Source organism: Anguilla rostrata, chromosome 3, assembly GCF_018555375.3.
Source record: "Anguilla rostrata isolate EN2019 chromosome 3, ASM1855537v3, whole genome shotgun sequence".
Lineage (NCBI taxonomy): Eukaryota > Metazoa > Chordata > Actinopteri > Anguilliformes > Anguillidae > Anguilla > Anguilla rostrata.
In genome coordinates, this window is record NC_057935.1 from 27,318,827 (window position 1) to 27,331,386 (window position 12,560).

The following is a 12,560-nucleotide window of genomic DNA, read 5'->3' on the forward strand; positions in this document are numbered from 1 at the left end:
ACAGACCCGTATGTACTGTCACACCATCATGCTGTAGAGAACATGATGCACACTCGTGTGCTGCCTATTGTACAACCAGTCATTAAGGAGTAGTCCTCCCCTTATGCCCTTATGGGAAGACTGAAAATATGTTGAAACAAAATACAAAAATATTAATTATTTCCACCATTGGCACATATTATTTCAAAATATACTACTGGCAAATATATTATCAATATACTGTATACTACTGTGCTTTCCATTTCTGCTGTGAGCAGGCACCCATCAACTGCTTGGCTGCTGGTGAATGGCATTGAGAGATCCAGTTATTATCTGACCAATCACAAGCCCTGTACTGAGGAATGGCACCTAATAACAGAGGTATAATTTACCTCTCTATTTTTGGTTTGAGAAAAACTGTTGCCTTAGTTAGGAGAAATTGTATAATATATTAAGGAGAACACAAGATATTGTCAAATCAATAAATGGTTTCCTGATATTAATCAAAACAGGCTACACTGCAACCAGATTACTCAGGTGTGTACCTACACTGCAACCAGATTGCTCAGGTGTGTAAAATATGATGGTTTCTGCAGAGGGTACTGCACCACCGTATATACGAAGACCATACATTTTAAATTGTGCAACCAAAGAATGAAAATGCGATTACAGAAACAGTTTTTTGCATCAACTTTGCAAATTCAGATCAGCTGATACTGTGCCTTAAGTAACATCTCTTTGAGCGAGCTAGATGCTTTAAAGATCTATGAATCTGTGCAGGACTGCAGGGTCTGTGCAGGGTCGGTGCAGGGTCTGTGCAGTGGTTGTGCAGGCTCTGTTCAGGATATTTTCAGGGTCTGTGCAGGGTCGGTGCAGGGGCTGTGCAGGGGCTGTGCAGGGTCTGTGCAAGGTATTTTCAGGGTCTGTGCAGTGGTTGTGCAGAGAATTTTCAGGGTCTAAGCAGGGTATTTTCAGGGTCAGTACAGTGGTTGTGCAGGTTTTTTCAGGGTCTGTGCAGGGTCTGTGCAGGGGCTGTGCAACATGGATTCCTGCTGAGAGGCTGGCCTGTCCATCCTGCAGATATGTGAGAGTCTGACCTGCCTACGCATGAGCGACACAGTAGAGTGTAGAGCACTGAGACAGGTGCCACAGGAGAGATAAATACGCGGTCACAGTTAAACACTGGGACCACCTCACACGCGCCCCAGCTGCTGACGCCACGGTCCCGTTTCCTCGTGAAGCGATATCTCAGGCTCAAGCTGCCAGTGTGAAGCTCTGCTGAGCGACAGCGGCTTGGCTGAGAAATCTGAGCTCCACTACACCCTGGAGGAAGAGGCAGGGAAAAAAAAGAGCACAAGTTCCTACCTTCATCAGATCCAGCATCAGGCCACTGATGATCCCCAGATACCGTCTCTCCAGGGTCTGAGGGTGGTTCACTGCAGGGAACTGATACACAGGGCAGAGTTAGAGAGAGGAGCTCTCACACACACATACACGTACGCATACACAGTCAGACAGAGCTGTAACATACACACACAGACACACACACACGCGCACACATACGCACACATACATGTGCATGCACACATGCACATATGTGCACTCGCGCGAACACATGTACACATACATGTGCACACAGACACGCGCATGCACACATGCAGATATGCGCACTTGGCAAACACATGCATGCATGCATGCACGCACACACCAACACACACACACACACACACACACAGTCAGAAGGGCCTGAAACACACATACTCCAAGAGAAAAGCTGAAATGGTCAGAAATAAAAACTGAGACTCTCAAATACTTGAAGAATCAAGTTTAAATGACAAGAGACACGAACAAATTACAATTAAAACTGACACAGAGAAATACACGTAATCAAAAGAGCAGAAAGTTACAGTACTCTTCAGTTCTGACTGACCCCAAATGATCAGTTTCAAGCTCTTGTTGAGAGGCACATTATACCGATGTGATCCCCCTGATTGGACCTGCAGGGACAGCTGCCTGAACATAACTATAAAAGATTGCTATAAAAGGGCCAGAAAAATGCAAGTCATGCACAGTGATGTGTTTGCGAAATGCATTCATAACCCAGTCTACAGTATGACACAGCCCCACCCATGATCTCTAGCACAGAGAGAACCCATCAGCTGGTCTGCTGCATGCGTGACCTTGGCAACAAGGTCAGCTAATCCTATCAGTCAGCTCCAATCAGGTACATCAGTCCAGGGCACAAGTAATCCCTCTGTACAGACTCAGAGAGAGAGAGAGAGACAGAGGAAGAGGGAGGCAGACGACTGAATCACTGATTCTTGAAAAAAAAGAAAAGAAAATCCCCCGTTTTTGGTTTCTCATGGTAACGAGACAGGGGCCTGACCGAAAAAGCCGTAACTCGACCGACTGTTCCTCGGTCTCGCCAGACGTCTGGGCGAAGACCGTGACCTCTGACCCGCACCGTCACGGCAGACGACCGCGCTGGTTAATTAGGGCAGGGTCAGACCTCACTCGTTGACCCCCCCCCCCCCCCGGAGATGTGCCAATCAAAGCCCTCCCGCTGTGGAGCGCACGGGACCGAGCGCTCAGAACGTTCCGGGAGAGAGCTCCGGGGCGTCTCCTCGCCCGTCGCCGTGCGCGAGGCTCGCCCGTAAGAGACGGAGCGCGGCGTCACCTCTCCCCTCCTCTCTCAGGACCTGCGCGCGCTGTGCGGCCCCGCGGGTCCTCCAGCCGCGCTCGCCGTGACGGCCGAATAAACAAGGACAACTTCAGGAGCGCACGCGTAAAAGAATGACAGCGGCAAGGCTTTCCGTTCCTTCTTCCTCTGAGTTTTTGTGAACGGGATCCATGTCTGATTGACTGTACCATGCCTTGAGCCCGAGGAAAGTGCTTGATAAATGAAATGTATTCTTATTACTATTATCATTATTATTATTAATTATTATTATTATTAGGGGCGACATAGCTCAGGAGGTAAGACCGATTGTCTGGCAGTCGGAGGGTTGCCGGTTCAAACCCCGCCCTGGGCATGTCGAAGTGTCCCTGAGCAAGACACCTAACCCCTAACTGCTCTGGCGAATGAGAGGCATCAATTGTAAAGCGCTTTGGATAAAAGCGCTATATAAATGCAGTCCATTTACCATTTACCATTATGATTACCCAGAGATGCGCAGTTTGAAATTGCGGGGCCGATAACATACCATATTGGCTGATGTTGGTACCTTTTGCTTACAAATGTAAATTGTAACCAAGTTTCCATGTTCATGGAAGTAGATGACCACAGATGTCTTCTGAAGGAAGAATGTACATTATTTTCTTTGTATAAAGTATCTTAACTTGCTTCCTCTATTTTTAAATAAAACTCTTAATAAAAAAAGGTTCAGAGTACTATAGGGGTTTAGAGGGTTTATGCTATTATATTTTCAGTAGACGTACACATGAACAGATTCAATTCAAACCCCCCCCCAAAAAAAAACCAGCCAATTTTGAGAGGTTGTCAGAAACTTTTAAAAATATCTAAAATATTATTCACATTCTTGGTCTGGGCCAATTAAAAACACACATTCAACCAGAAATAATATCAAAAACCCCAGAAAGTGAACTATCTCTTTAAGCTCGGTGGCCTCAATATCCTCCTCTCTCCCCAACGGGAAACATCCTCTAACGAGGACAGCCAGCTCAGCACAGAATGCTCCCCCTGCTGGAGACTAATGTTTCAGTCTAGTGTTCGGCACACATGCAAGAAAAGCACTGAACCAACCTAGCATTATTATTGTTGTTGTCATTATTATTCCAGTCCAGGATCAGGATTCGAGAACCTGCATGGATGTAATCGGATCACCTTGTCCGAACTGCAAACTTTGGTGATGCGTGGCTGAGCATCAGCACAGACACCCAAGCAGATAAACTGCATAAGCAACCGTGTGCTCAATTTCCAGAGCAAAAGGAAACGTGTGCCCACACACCAACACTCTAACACAAAAGCAACCACACCCTCAGCTCGCTAAAGGCTCAGAAATAAGAGCGATTTACCACAATCATCAAGCGGTTCCCTGCTAATACAAATACAAATAGGTCAAAGTACTTCATTAAAAAGCAACACACAAGGAGATCCAGAGATCCACAACATCATCATCTACTGTGAGTACAGGCAAGCATATTCCCATTGGAACTTCGTAGTGACTTCCTGTCAAATGGAAGCGGTCCTGATGTGTCGATATTGTTTTCTCATGGCGCCTACAACACGCACATTATTTTTAGATTGATTCATGTGCGCCTTAATGAATCTTTCTTCTCTGGCTCCGTACTTCCCGGCTGAGCACAATGGGAGGTGATGGGAGTTCAGTATGAATTGCCACGTTGATGTGTATATCAGAATATTCGCAAAAAACGCTTCACAAATCAGAGTTTGTGCATGTGACTCAATCTAAAAATAGTGTGCGTGCTGTAGGCGGCATGAGAAAAACAAAAACAAATCGAGACAAGGCATTCCTATAAACGTGACCCAACACTGAAAGTTCTCTCGAGTAAACTGTACTGCTGGAGTTCAGCACTGCGGGTCCATAAACATCTACTTTATTTGTATTTTGGAACTACATAACGCGGGCGGGCAACCAGAAAACGTCGTGTCCACAACTGACTGGGCTAAAGCTCCATCAGAAGAGCCCCCGTGTCTCTGAGCCTGTGTTGAGTAAAGCGGCAGGTGCGGCGCGGTGCGGTGCGGCGCGGCGGGGGAAAAGGAGCGGCGGCTCCGCGCGTGGTGTGGGTGTCCCGGCTGCTCCGCGCCACAGCACCAGCGCTTATCGCACACAAGCGAGCAGCCAGCCGCACTGGAGGCCAGAGGAATCCAGGAGCAACGTTCAGACTCTGAGTCACACACAGATCCAGTTAGTCACAGCGCGGGGAACCAAGCCAGGCACAAACAGAGGAGGAAGACGGGAGAGAGGGAGGGGGAGAGGGAGAGAGTGAGAGAGTGAGAGAGGGAGAGTGGGAGAGGGAGAGGGAGAGAGAGACAGAGAGAAAGAGATAGATAGAAAATTAAGCTAGCAGGAGAGGGGAAGGAAACCGAGAAGTGTGAGTGACAAACATTATAAGGAAGTAAGCGCAGAAGAAGAGAAAGAATACAGAATAAAATGAAAGGGAGTAAGAGAAAGAGAGAGAGAGGCTGCCCACCCGTAGGCCGTGGAAGCGGGGGTTGTTGTAGAACAGCTTCATCTGCTCGGGCGGCAGAGGCCCCAGAACTTTCTGGATGGTGTAGAGCTGGTCGATCTCGCTCTCGCCGGGGAAGAGGGGCTGCCCGTCGCTGAGCTCCCCCAAGATGCAGCCCACTGACCACATGTCCACAGCCTTTCCGTACGGCGCCCTGTGGAAGCAGCGGCAGTTATGGGGACCTTCCCTCCGCAGGCGGCATCCCATCGACAGCACACCGGCAAACACCCGGCTACTGTCACAACGCAATACTGACACACACACACTGCCTTACCCAATCATTTACACAAGCTGTCAGTTCAACTACTGGAGACATACAGCATAAGCTTTATATAGTGAGAACTTGTGGACTGAGGAAGGAAAGACAGATGGATAAAGAGATAGAGAAAGAAAAAGCAAGAGATGGGGGGTGGAAGATACATATTTGAGCTGAAAGGCTATGCGTGATGGTGGAAGAGCATAACTGTGTAGGAGGAATTCAAATATCAAGAGAATTTCCAGTTTTTTTTTTCCCCCACAGTCAATTTCTAGCAGTTGAAAAAGGTGACTGTTAAACATTTCTCAGCCAAATTGAACACTAAGCAGGAAGAACGCTGTAGCACGGCTGGTAACGCAGCAGGTATGGAATTCAACAAGAAACCCTCGACAGATCCACTACAACTGCAACAACAAATACACCCTTAACAAATCTGACACTTCAGTAAAAACAGGAGACAAAAACATGCACACACACACAACACATATGCTCACACGCACACACATATTGCCATTCTCAATGTTCATACACATATGCAAAAAAACACAAATGCATGCATGACAATGAGCACAAATGCAAAGACACAGACACACACACAGAAGCATGTATGTAGGCCCATGGACACCCATATGCAAGTGCACACCACACAGAAAAGCGTACATGTGTCTGAATGCAAAAAAAACATACACACACGCATGCACACACACAAACACGCATGCACATACAAAAACAAACACACAAATATATCATGCACTCAGGGACATAAAACTGCATAAAGACAAATGCACCTACACACTAGGGGTGTAATGGTACAAGTATCCGTACTGAACCTCAGTTCGGTACACACCGCAAACCAAACAACACCAGTCTTGCTTTAACGCACGCGTGGAAGGTTTCTTTTCACGAAGTTCCCACCGATGGCTTAGTGTTAACGTGTCTTACTTGGCACAGCATGAAATTATGTCCAGTTAGCCACTGTTTGCATTTTCAGTACAAATGAAAATCAATTTTATATTTAGAATTTAATTTCCTTCTGCTGTACCGAAAACATACCAGACCATGAAGTCAAAACCAAAGCCTGTAGCAAATCACCACTCCTACACACATATTTGTACACATAAGTATCCAAATATGCTTTGTAACACGCGCATGCACGCGCACACACACACACACACACACACACACAGGACCCACCCTAGCAGGAGCTCTGGGGAGCGGTACCAGCGTGTGGCCACATACTCAGTGTAGTTTGCATTACTTCCCTCTGATAGGTTGCGGGCAAAGCCTGAGGGAGGAGCCAGCAGAACAGGTCAGAGAGTGCATGTCATTTCCAAATGAACAACAAAACGATTTAATTCAAAATGTAACAACAGTTTAACTGATCAATATTCATATATTTAAAAATAAAATTACAAACAAAAGGTGTGTATAGCACAAACGGGAATTATTTCCAAAGTGAACCAAGTATTTAATACCTTTTAAAGTGATACATATGTACAAATAAAAACTATATATGATGGAAATAATATGATTTAGAAATGTGTTTTTAAATGGCATCCAAAATACATTCGATTAAGTGAAATAGGACTTCATACAGGGCTCTATCGTTATCAGTGATATTTCCCTGCAATAATACATATTCACCACCAGGTGTAGCAAGTAGAAAAAATGAGCTGAACATGTTTTTACTGACTCGTCATGTTAAATAAATACTCCAGAGTAATCTAAAATGTCCACCTGCTTTGTCATATTACTGTGATAATTCCGACTGATAAATACCCGATAACACACTGCAAGGCATTCATCTGTAAGGCAAATCCAAACCAAACTGGATACACATACGGTAATATGGCCCTCCATGACTTTCGAAGCGCCTAAGCATGCGCCAGAGAAAATCCTTCTTCTAAGTGATCTGGTTAAAGACAAACGACTATGCAGAACTGGAATCACTGATCTACGACAAAAGTTTGCAAGGAGGCCTAACTGCGGTCAGAAAGTTTAGGTGCCAATTATGGGGGGATTTGAGATGAGAACCCCCTTGAAAGAAGTAAAAACAAAAGTTTGGAGGAGGTTCTAAAATCGTTGCATAAACAAATAATTCTAATAGTAAATATTCAAATCTCTTTCCACAGCCCTGTCTTGAAGAAAAATTGCACTGAAATTTCGAGCACCCCAATGGTGGGTCATCAGGAAGGATGGCGCTACTGCAGGGTTCCAATTAAGGGGATGGCCAGGGGGAGCTCAGCCTACCCCCCCCCCCCCCCAAAAAAGAGACTTCAGCTCTCCAGTCTCCAAATTCTCCCCAAAGCCCCCCGTGCCAGTCCACAATTTCCCACAAAAAAGAAGAATGCAATTCAAACCCTGCTTACGCTGTTATGAAAGTAGACAGGTTTGTGGATAGGAATGCCAAAACGACGTTGTGACGTAGCTCTCGAACTGAAACGTCAGGAGTGGCCCAAAGTGTGTTAGCGGACACGGTACTGCCAGCTCGGAGCGCGAGACGCTGTCGCTCAGTCTGCGTTGTGTCTTGTCTGGCGAAGTTCAAAAGTTAAAAAAACAAAAACAAATAAACAAAAAAAAAGAGCTAAGCCCTACCAGCACACCAGGCTGCTTAACTGTTGAACGAGCGATGAGAGCACGAAAGCCTTTTGGAACGACGGGAACTGCAGGGGTGAGATTATGCTGACGTAATGACAGCCTCGCCGTGCTCACGTCGTTTTCAGTAAGACGAGCTATCGGCGCGAAGCAAGCTCGAGCGTCGAAGAACGCTCGTTCCCGCCGGTTTCCTGGGCGCCGGGGCGTGGCGGTTGGGAAAGACGCGGCCGCTTCACTTACCGAAGTCGCAGAGCTTGAGAATGTCCTCGGAGCTGATGAGGAGATTTTCAGGCTTGATATCTGAGGAGAGGCAGTAAGGTGGGATGTGTTTACACTCGACACACTGCTGGTGGCACCAAACGTGAGTGAAAAGTCAGGGCAGAGAAGGCCACGCTCTAGCCATGAACAAGGATTTGTTTTCGCAAGATCATCTACGGTGCTATTTTGAACTGTTGAGCCCTTTATAAATTGCTTAAGAAATTATGATTAATAGGCAGTACTGATAAGTTTAAGATTATAGGCAATAAATCTCAGCCTTTGAGAGACATGGATAAAGCAGGATGACTGCATCACTAAACATCTTTAACTTAATAAACAGCTTTATACAGCCCAGTTTAGAATTTAGCACTCAAATTCTGGGAGAAAGGGTCAATAGACTATTAAAACAGTAATCTCATACGTGCATTTTTAATGAGACAATAAATTTGCATATAAATTGCAGAATTTTCATTGAGGGAGGCCTCTGGTACTCTTCTCTTGTAACCTTTTAATGAGCACAACAGAAAGTCAAATCATATCAAACGGACTGCATTTTCCCTCAAATATTTTCACATTTTTCTTGCAGTGCATCACAGGCCATCTGGAGTTGTTGTGCTGTGATCCCAGCCAGTTGGCAAAAAAACACTGAGAAATAATTCAGCACGTGTTCAAAGGATAGAGGACTGCAATTATTCTTTCAGGCTAGTCAAACAGAGACTGTGATGGTCATAATCTGCAGCTACGCCATTAGATTATCTGTGTTTTCTCCACATTAGGATTCTAGGCTGCAGCTACACCCTTACAGTATCAGTGTGTTTCTGCATTAGCATCCATGCCTGCAGCTACACCCTCACAGTATCAGTGTGTTTCTGCATTAGCATCCATGCCTGTAGCTACACCCTTACAGTATCAGTGTGTTTCTGCATTAGCATCCATGCCTGTAGCTACACCCTTACAGTATCAGTGTGTTTCTGCATTAGGATCCTCCCCTGCAGCTACACCCTTACAGTATCAGTGTGAAAACTACAGAACTTATTCAGATCTCACAAAGTAAACTTATGTCTAGAATTCACCTTGCATATGCATTTTGCCCACGTGAATTTTATGCACAAAATAGGTAGAATATCTAATGTACTCCATCAGAACACATGGCCTAAGTACAACTGTGTTCAACAGTTTTTTAATTTTTTTTATCTCTCATGAAATGCTTAATCAGTGATATACTGTATATTTCTCATTATGAATTAAAATGTGTACTATACTATCTTTTCAATTCCAAAAATAATTTCCTGGGCCTGCTCAGCATTTTTATACATGCCACAGAGCATGATAGGATGTTAACTGCGTAATGGTATCATCTGCATTTGAAGCATCTGCATTTGTTATGTTTCTCCAATCACTTATTCAGGATTTTCATTTCAGTATGTAATGTCAATTCACCTGATGTAATGACAGCTTCCACCACTTTACATTCAAAATAAAAAGGCTTGCAGCTTCCATATCTAAATAATAAAACTGCCCGCATGTTTCAACACACTTATTCCATGGGGAGAGGGATTCTCAACACTTTGGATAAAAAGAAACAAAATATGAGCTGAAAATCAATATAAAAAAGCATATTTGCAACATAGCTAGGGCTACGTTCTCCTTCATAGTGACGACTTCTCTGTATGTACAGAAACTTCTTGATTTCACGAATGCTTTGATTTCATTATTTTTCCATAATTAGTGTCTCCTCAGTGTTTAGAGAAGTCAAAGATACAAGAAATGCAGTGCCAGTGGAATTTAAGTCCCGGCATTCTTGTTCACCCGTGGGTGTGTGCTTAACCTAAGCAACATTTTTCTGTGTGTGCAAGGATGAACTCTCAATATCCGAGATAAGAAGGTATGCAAGGTGGACCTGAATACATGCTTAGAAAAAATCTTTTGACTTAAAACCTTATGCCTAAAATGCCTAAGCGACTTTGTAAGGCTTCCTCGTCTGAACAGGGCCCTAAGTGAAGGTTCGAGCCTGCAGTAATACCCAAAAGAAACAGTGTCAGTGTGTTTCCTGGAAAGGATGCTAACATTCAGCTACAGGCTTGGAGTAGCAATGTATTTAGCATATTAGCAATACAGTTACAGTTGAGGCCAAAAGTTTACATACACCTAGGCTAAAGACATTCAAACTCAATTTTTCACAACTCCACAAATTTCATGTTACCATACATTTCCTGTGATAAGTAAATTAGGGTATCTACTCTATTTCCATAAAAAGTCATTTCAAAATAATAGCTAAGAGACAGATTTATTTCAGCTTTTATGTACTATATAAGATTTTCAGTGGGTCAAAAGTCTACATACACTTTGTTAGTATTTGGTGGCATTGCCTTTTAATTGCTTAACTTGAATCAAACACTTCAGGTAGCCTTCCACAAGCTTCTCACAATACTTTGCTGGATTTTTTTCCCATTCCTGCTGACAGAATTGGTGGAACTCGGTCAGGTTTGTGGACCTCCTTGCTCGGACACGCTTTTTCAGTTCAGTCCACAAATTTTCTATGGGATTCAGGTCAGGGCTTTGCGTGGCCACTCCAGTACTTCCACTTTATTGTCTTTAAGCCATTTTGTTACAACTTTAGGATCATTGTCCTGCTGGAAGACCAAATTTTAACTTTCTAGCTGATGTCTTGAGGTGTTGCTTCAGTATTTCTAGATAATCCTCCTTCCTTATGATGCCATCTATTTTCTGAAGTGAACCAGTCCCTTTTTACACAAAACTAGATACTTTAGTACCTGATGCCTCAAACTCCTTCACCAGTCTCTTTGTTGTTGTCATTGACAGAGAACCTCCTCCAGTGCTAACTTTTCTGGGACCAAAGTTCGTTCTAGCCCAATAGGAGTTAATTTGTGCCTCCAACTCTCACAGTCCTTTGTGTTGTCTTGGGTTAGTAACCTTACAAGTTGCAGCTGGAGTCTGTGTGGTCCCAAGATTTTTATATTTGCATAAAATTGTTTGTACAGATGCCCATGCTCCTAAGAAGGTCCACAATTCTTTTTCTGAGGTTTTGGCTGAGTTACTTGGATTTTCCCATTGTATCAAGGGCAAAAAGGCAGTGGCTCTAAAGGAAGGCCCTTAAAAACAGCCAATGTGACAATTAACTCCTAATTATGACAATTGGCCAATCAGAAGCTTCTAAAAAGTCATTACATCAGTTTCTGGAATCTTCCAGACTGTTTAAAGAGACAATCAACTTGGTGTATGTAAACGTTTGACCCACTGGAATTCTGATAAAGTGAATTAAGCCAAAATAAATCTCTCTAATCGGTTGTTTTAAAATTACCTCAGATGTGAACAAATTAGATGTCCTAACTGACTTGAAGAAGTCTGACAAAGAAATGTATGGTAACATGAAATGTGCAGAGTTGTGAAAAACTGAGTTTGAATATCTTTAGCCTAGGTGTATGTAAACTTTTGGCCTCAACTGTATCATCCAAATACCGCTTTAGAGTATTAATGTGCTCTCAATTTGATACGAGCCTGTAGGTCAACTCCAAAGTGAGTATTGTTGTGTCTTCTACAAGGGGATGCTATTATGCAGTAATGGCACAACATTATTGAAAGAGGCATAGACTGCTGCCAGCATGAGGGCGCCATATTAATGGTAAAATCAACACTGCCTCTAAGGCACAGCTAGGGAAAGCTGGGAGAGGAAGTGAGGCAGCAGAAGGTAGCAACTGTGCACAGGAAGTAAAGTTTCATCTCAAACAGTCTTGGTGCATTCCAATTGCTTTTTTCTTTTTTTTACCTAATTAATTCCTTTCCTTGTGTCCTTTCCTAGTATGAAAGTCCAAACAGGTTATAAAAAAAATTAATCTAGTGTTTTCATGTCCTGAGTAAGTTTTATATCCTCTAACCAGACCTACCAGAAACTTAACGGACAAATTAAACCCCTTTCCTACCAGTGAGAAATTCTGCAGCATCAGCTGTATCTCTGTGAATCCTAATTACCCAATTAATCAAAGTTCATTAATTCCAGAAAAAAGCCAGCTCTGTTCCAGCGATGTGGCTTTTCCACTTAATGGCAACCCTGTTTATAATTCACATATGATGGCCACGTAGGTCTGAAGTAAAAGTATTAAATATTTCTCTGGTCAACCTGCTTTCTACCATCAGGAAAGTAACCAATGAGTCTCTTTGATGCAAACCCGCGCAAAGAGAGATTTTTAAAAAATGCACTGGTGCACTGGATTCACCCCTCTGAGGTTATTTAAGGGGTTTG

General features: G+C 43.7%; 1 protein-coding gene across 8 annotated transcripts in view; it reads right to left on the reverse strand.

Moving 5' to 3' along the window:
- cdkl5 (cyclin dependent kinase like 5) overlaps positions 1-12,560 on the reverse strand; it is a 103,577-nt gene that overhangs the window by 21,294 nt on the left and 69,723 nt on the right. For all 8 annotated transcript variants that reach the window (XR_010328954.1, XM_064327080.1, XM_064327075.1 and 5 more), the window contains exons 7-10: positions 8,282-8,341; positions 6,641-6,731; positions 5,155-5,344; positions 1,345-1,425 (exon numbers count right to left, since the gene is read on the reverse strand). Coding sequence is in view for 7 of the 8 variants with exons in the window: in XM_064327080.1 (XP_064183150.1) it covers positions 1,345-1,425; positions 5,155-5,344; positions 6,641-6,731; positions 8,282-8,341 (422 nt within the window). In the remaining variant the exon portion in view is untranslated. The remainder of the gene's footprint in view (positions 1-1,344; positions 1,426-5,154; positions 5,345-6,640; positions 6,732-8,281; positions 8,342-12,560) is intronic.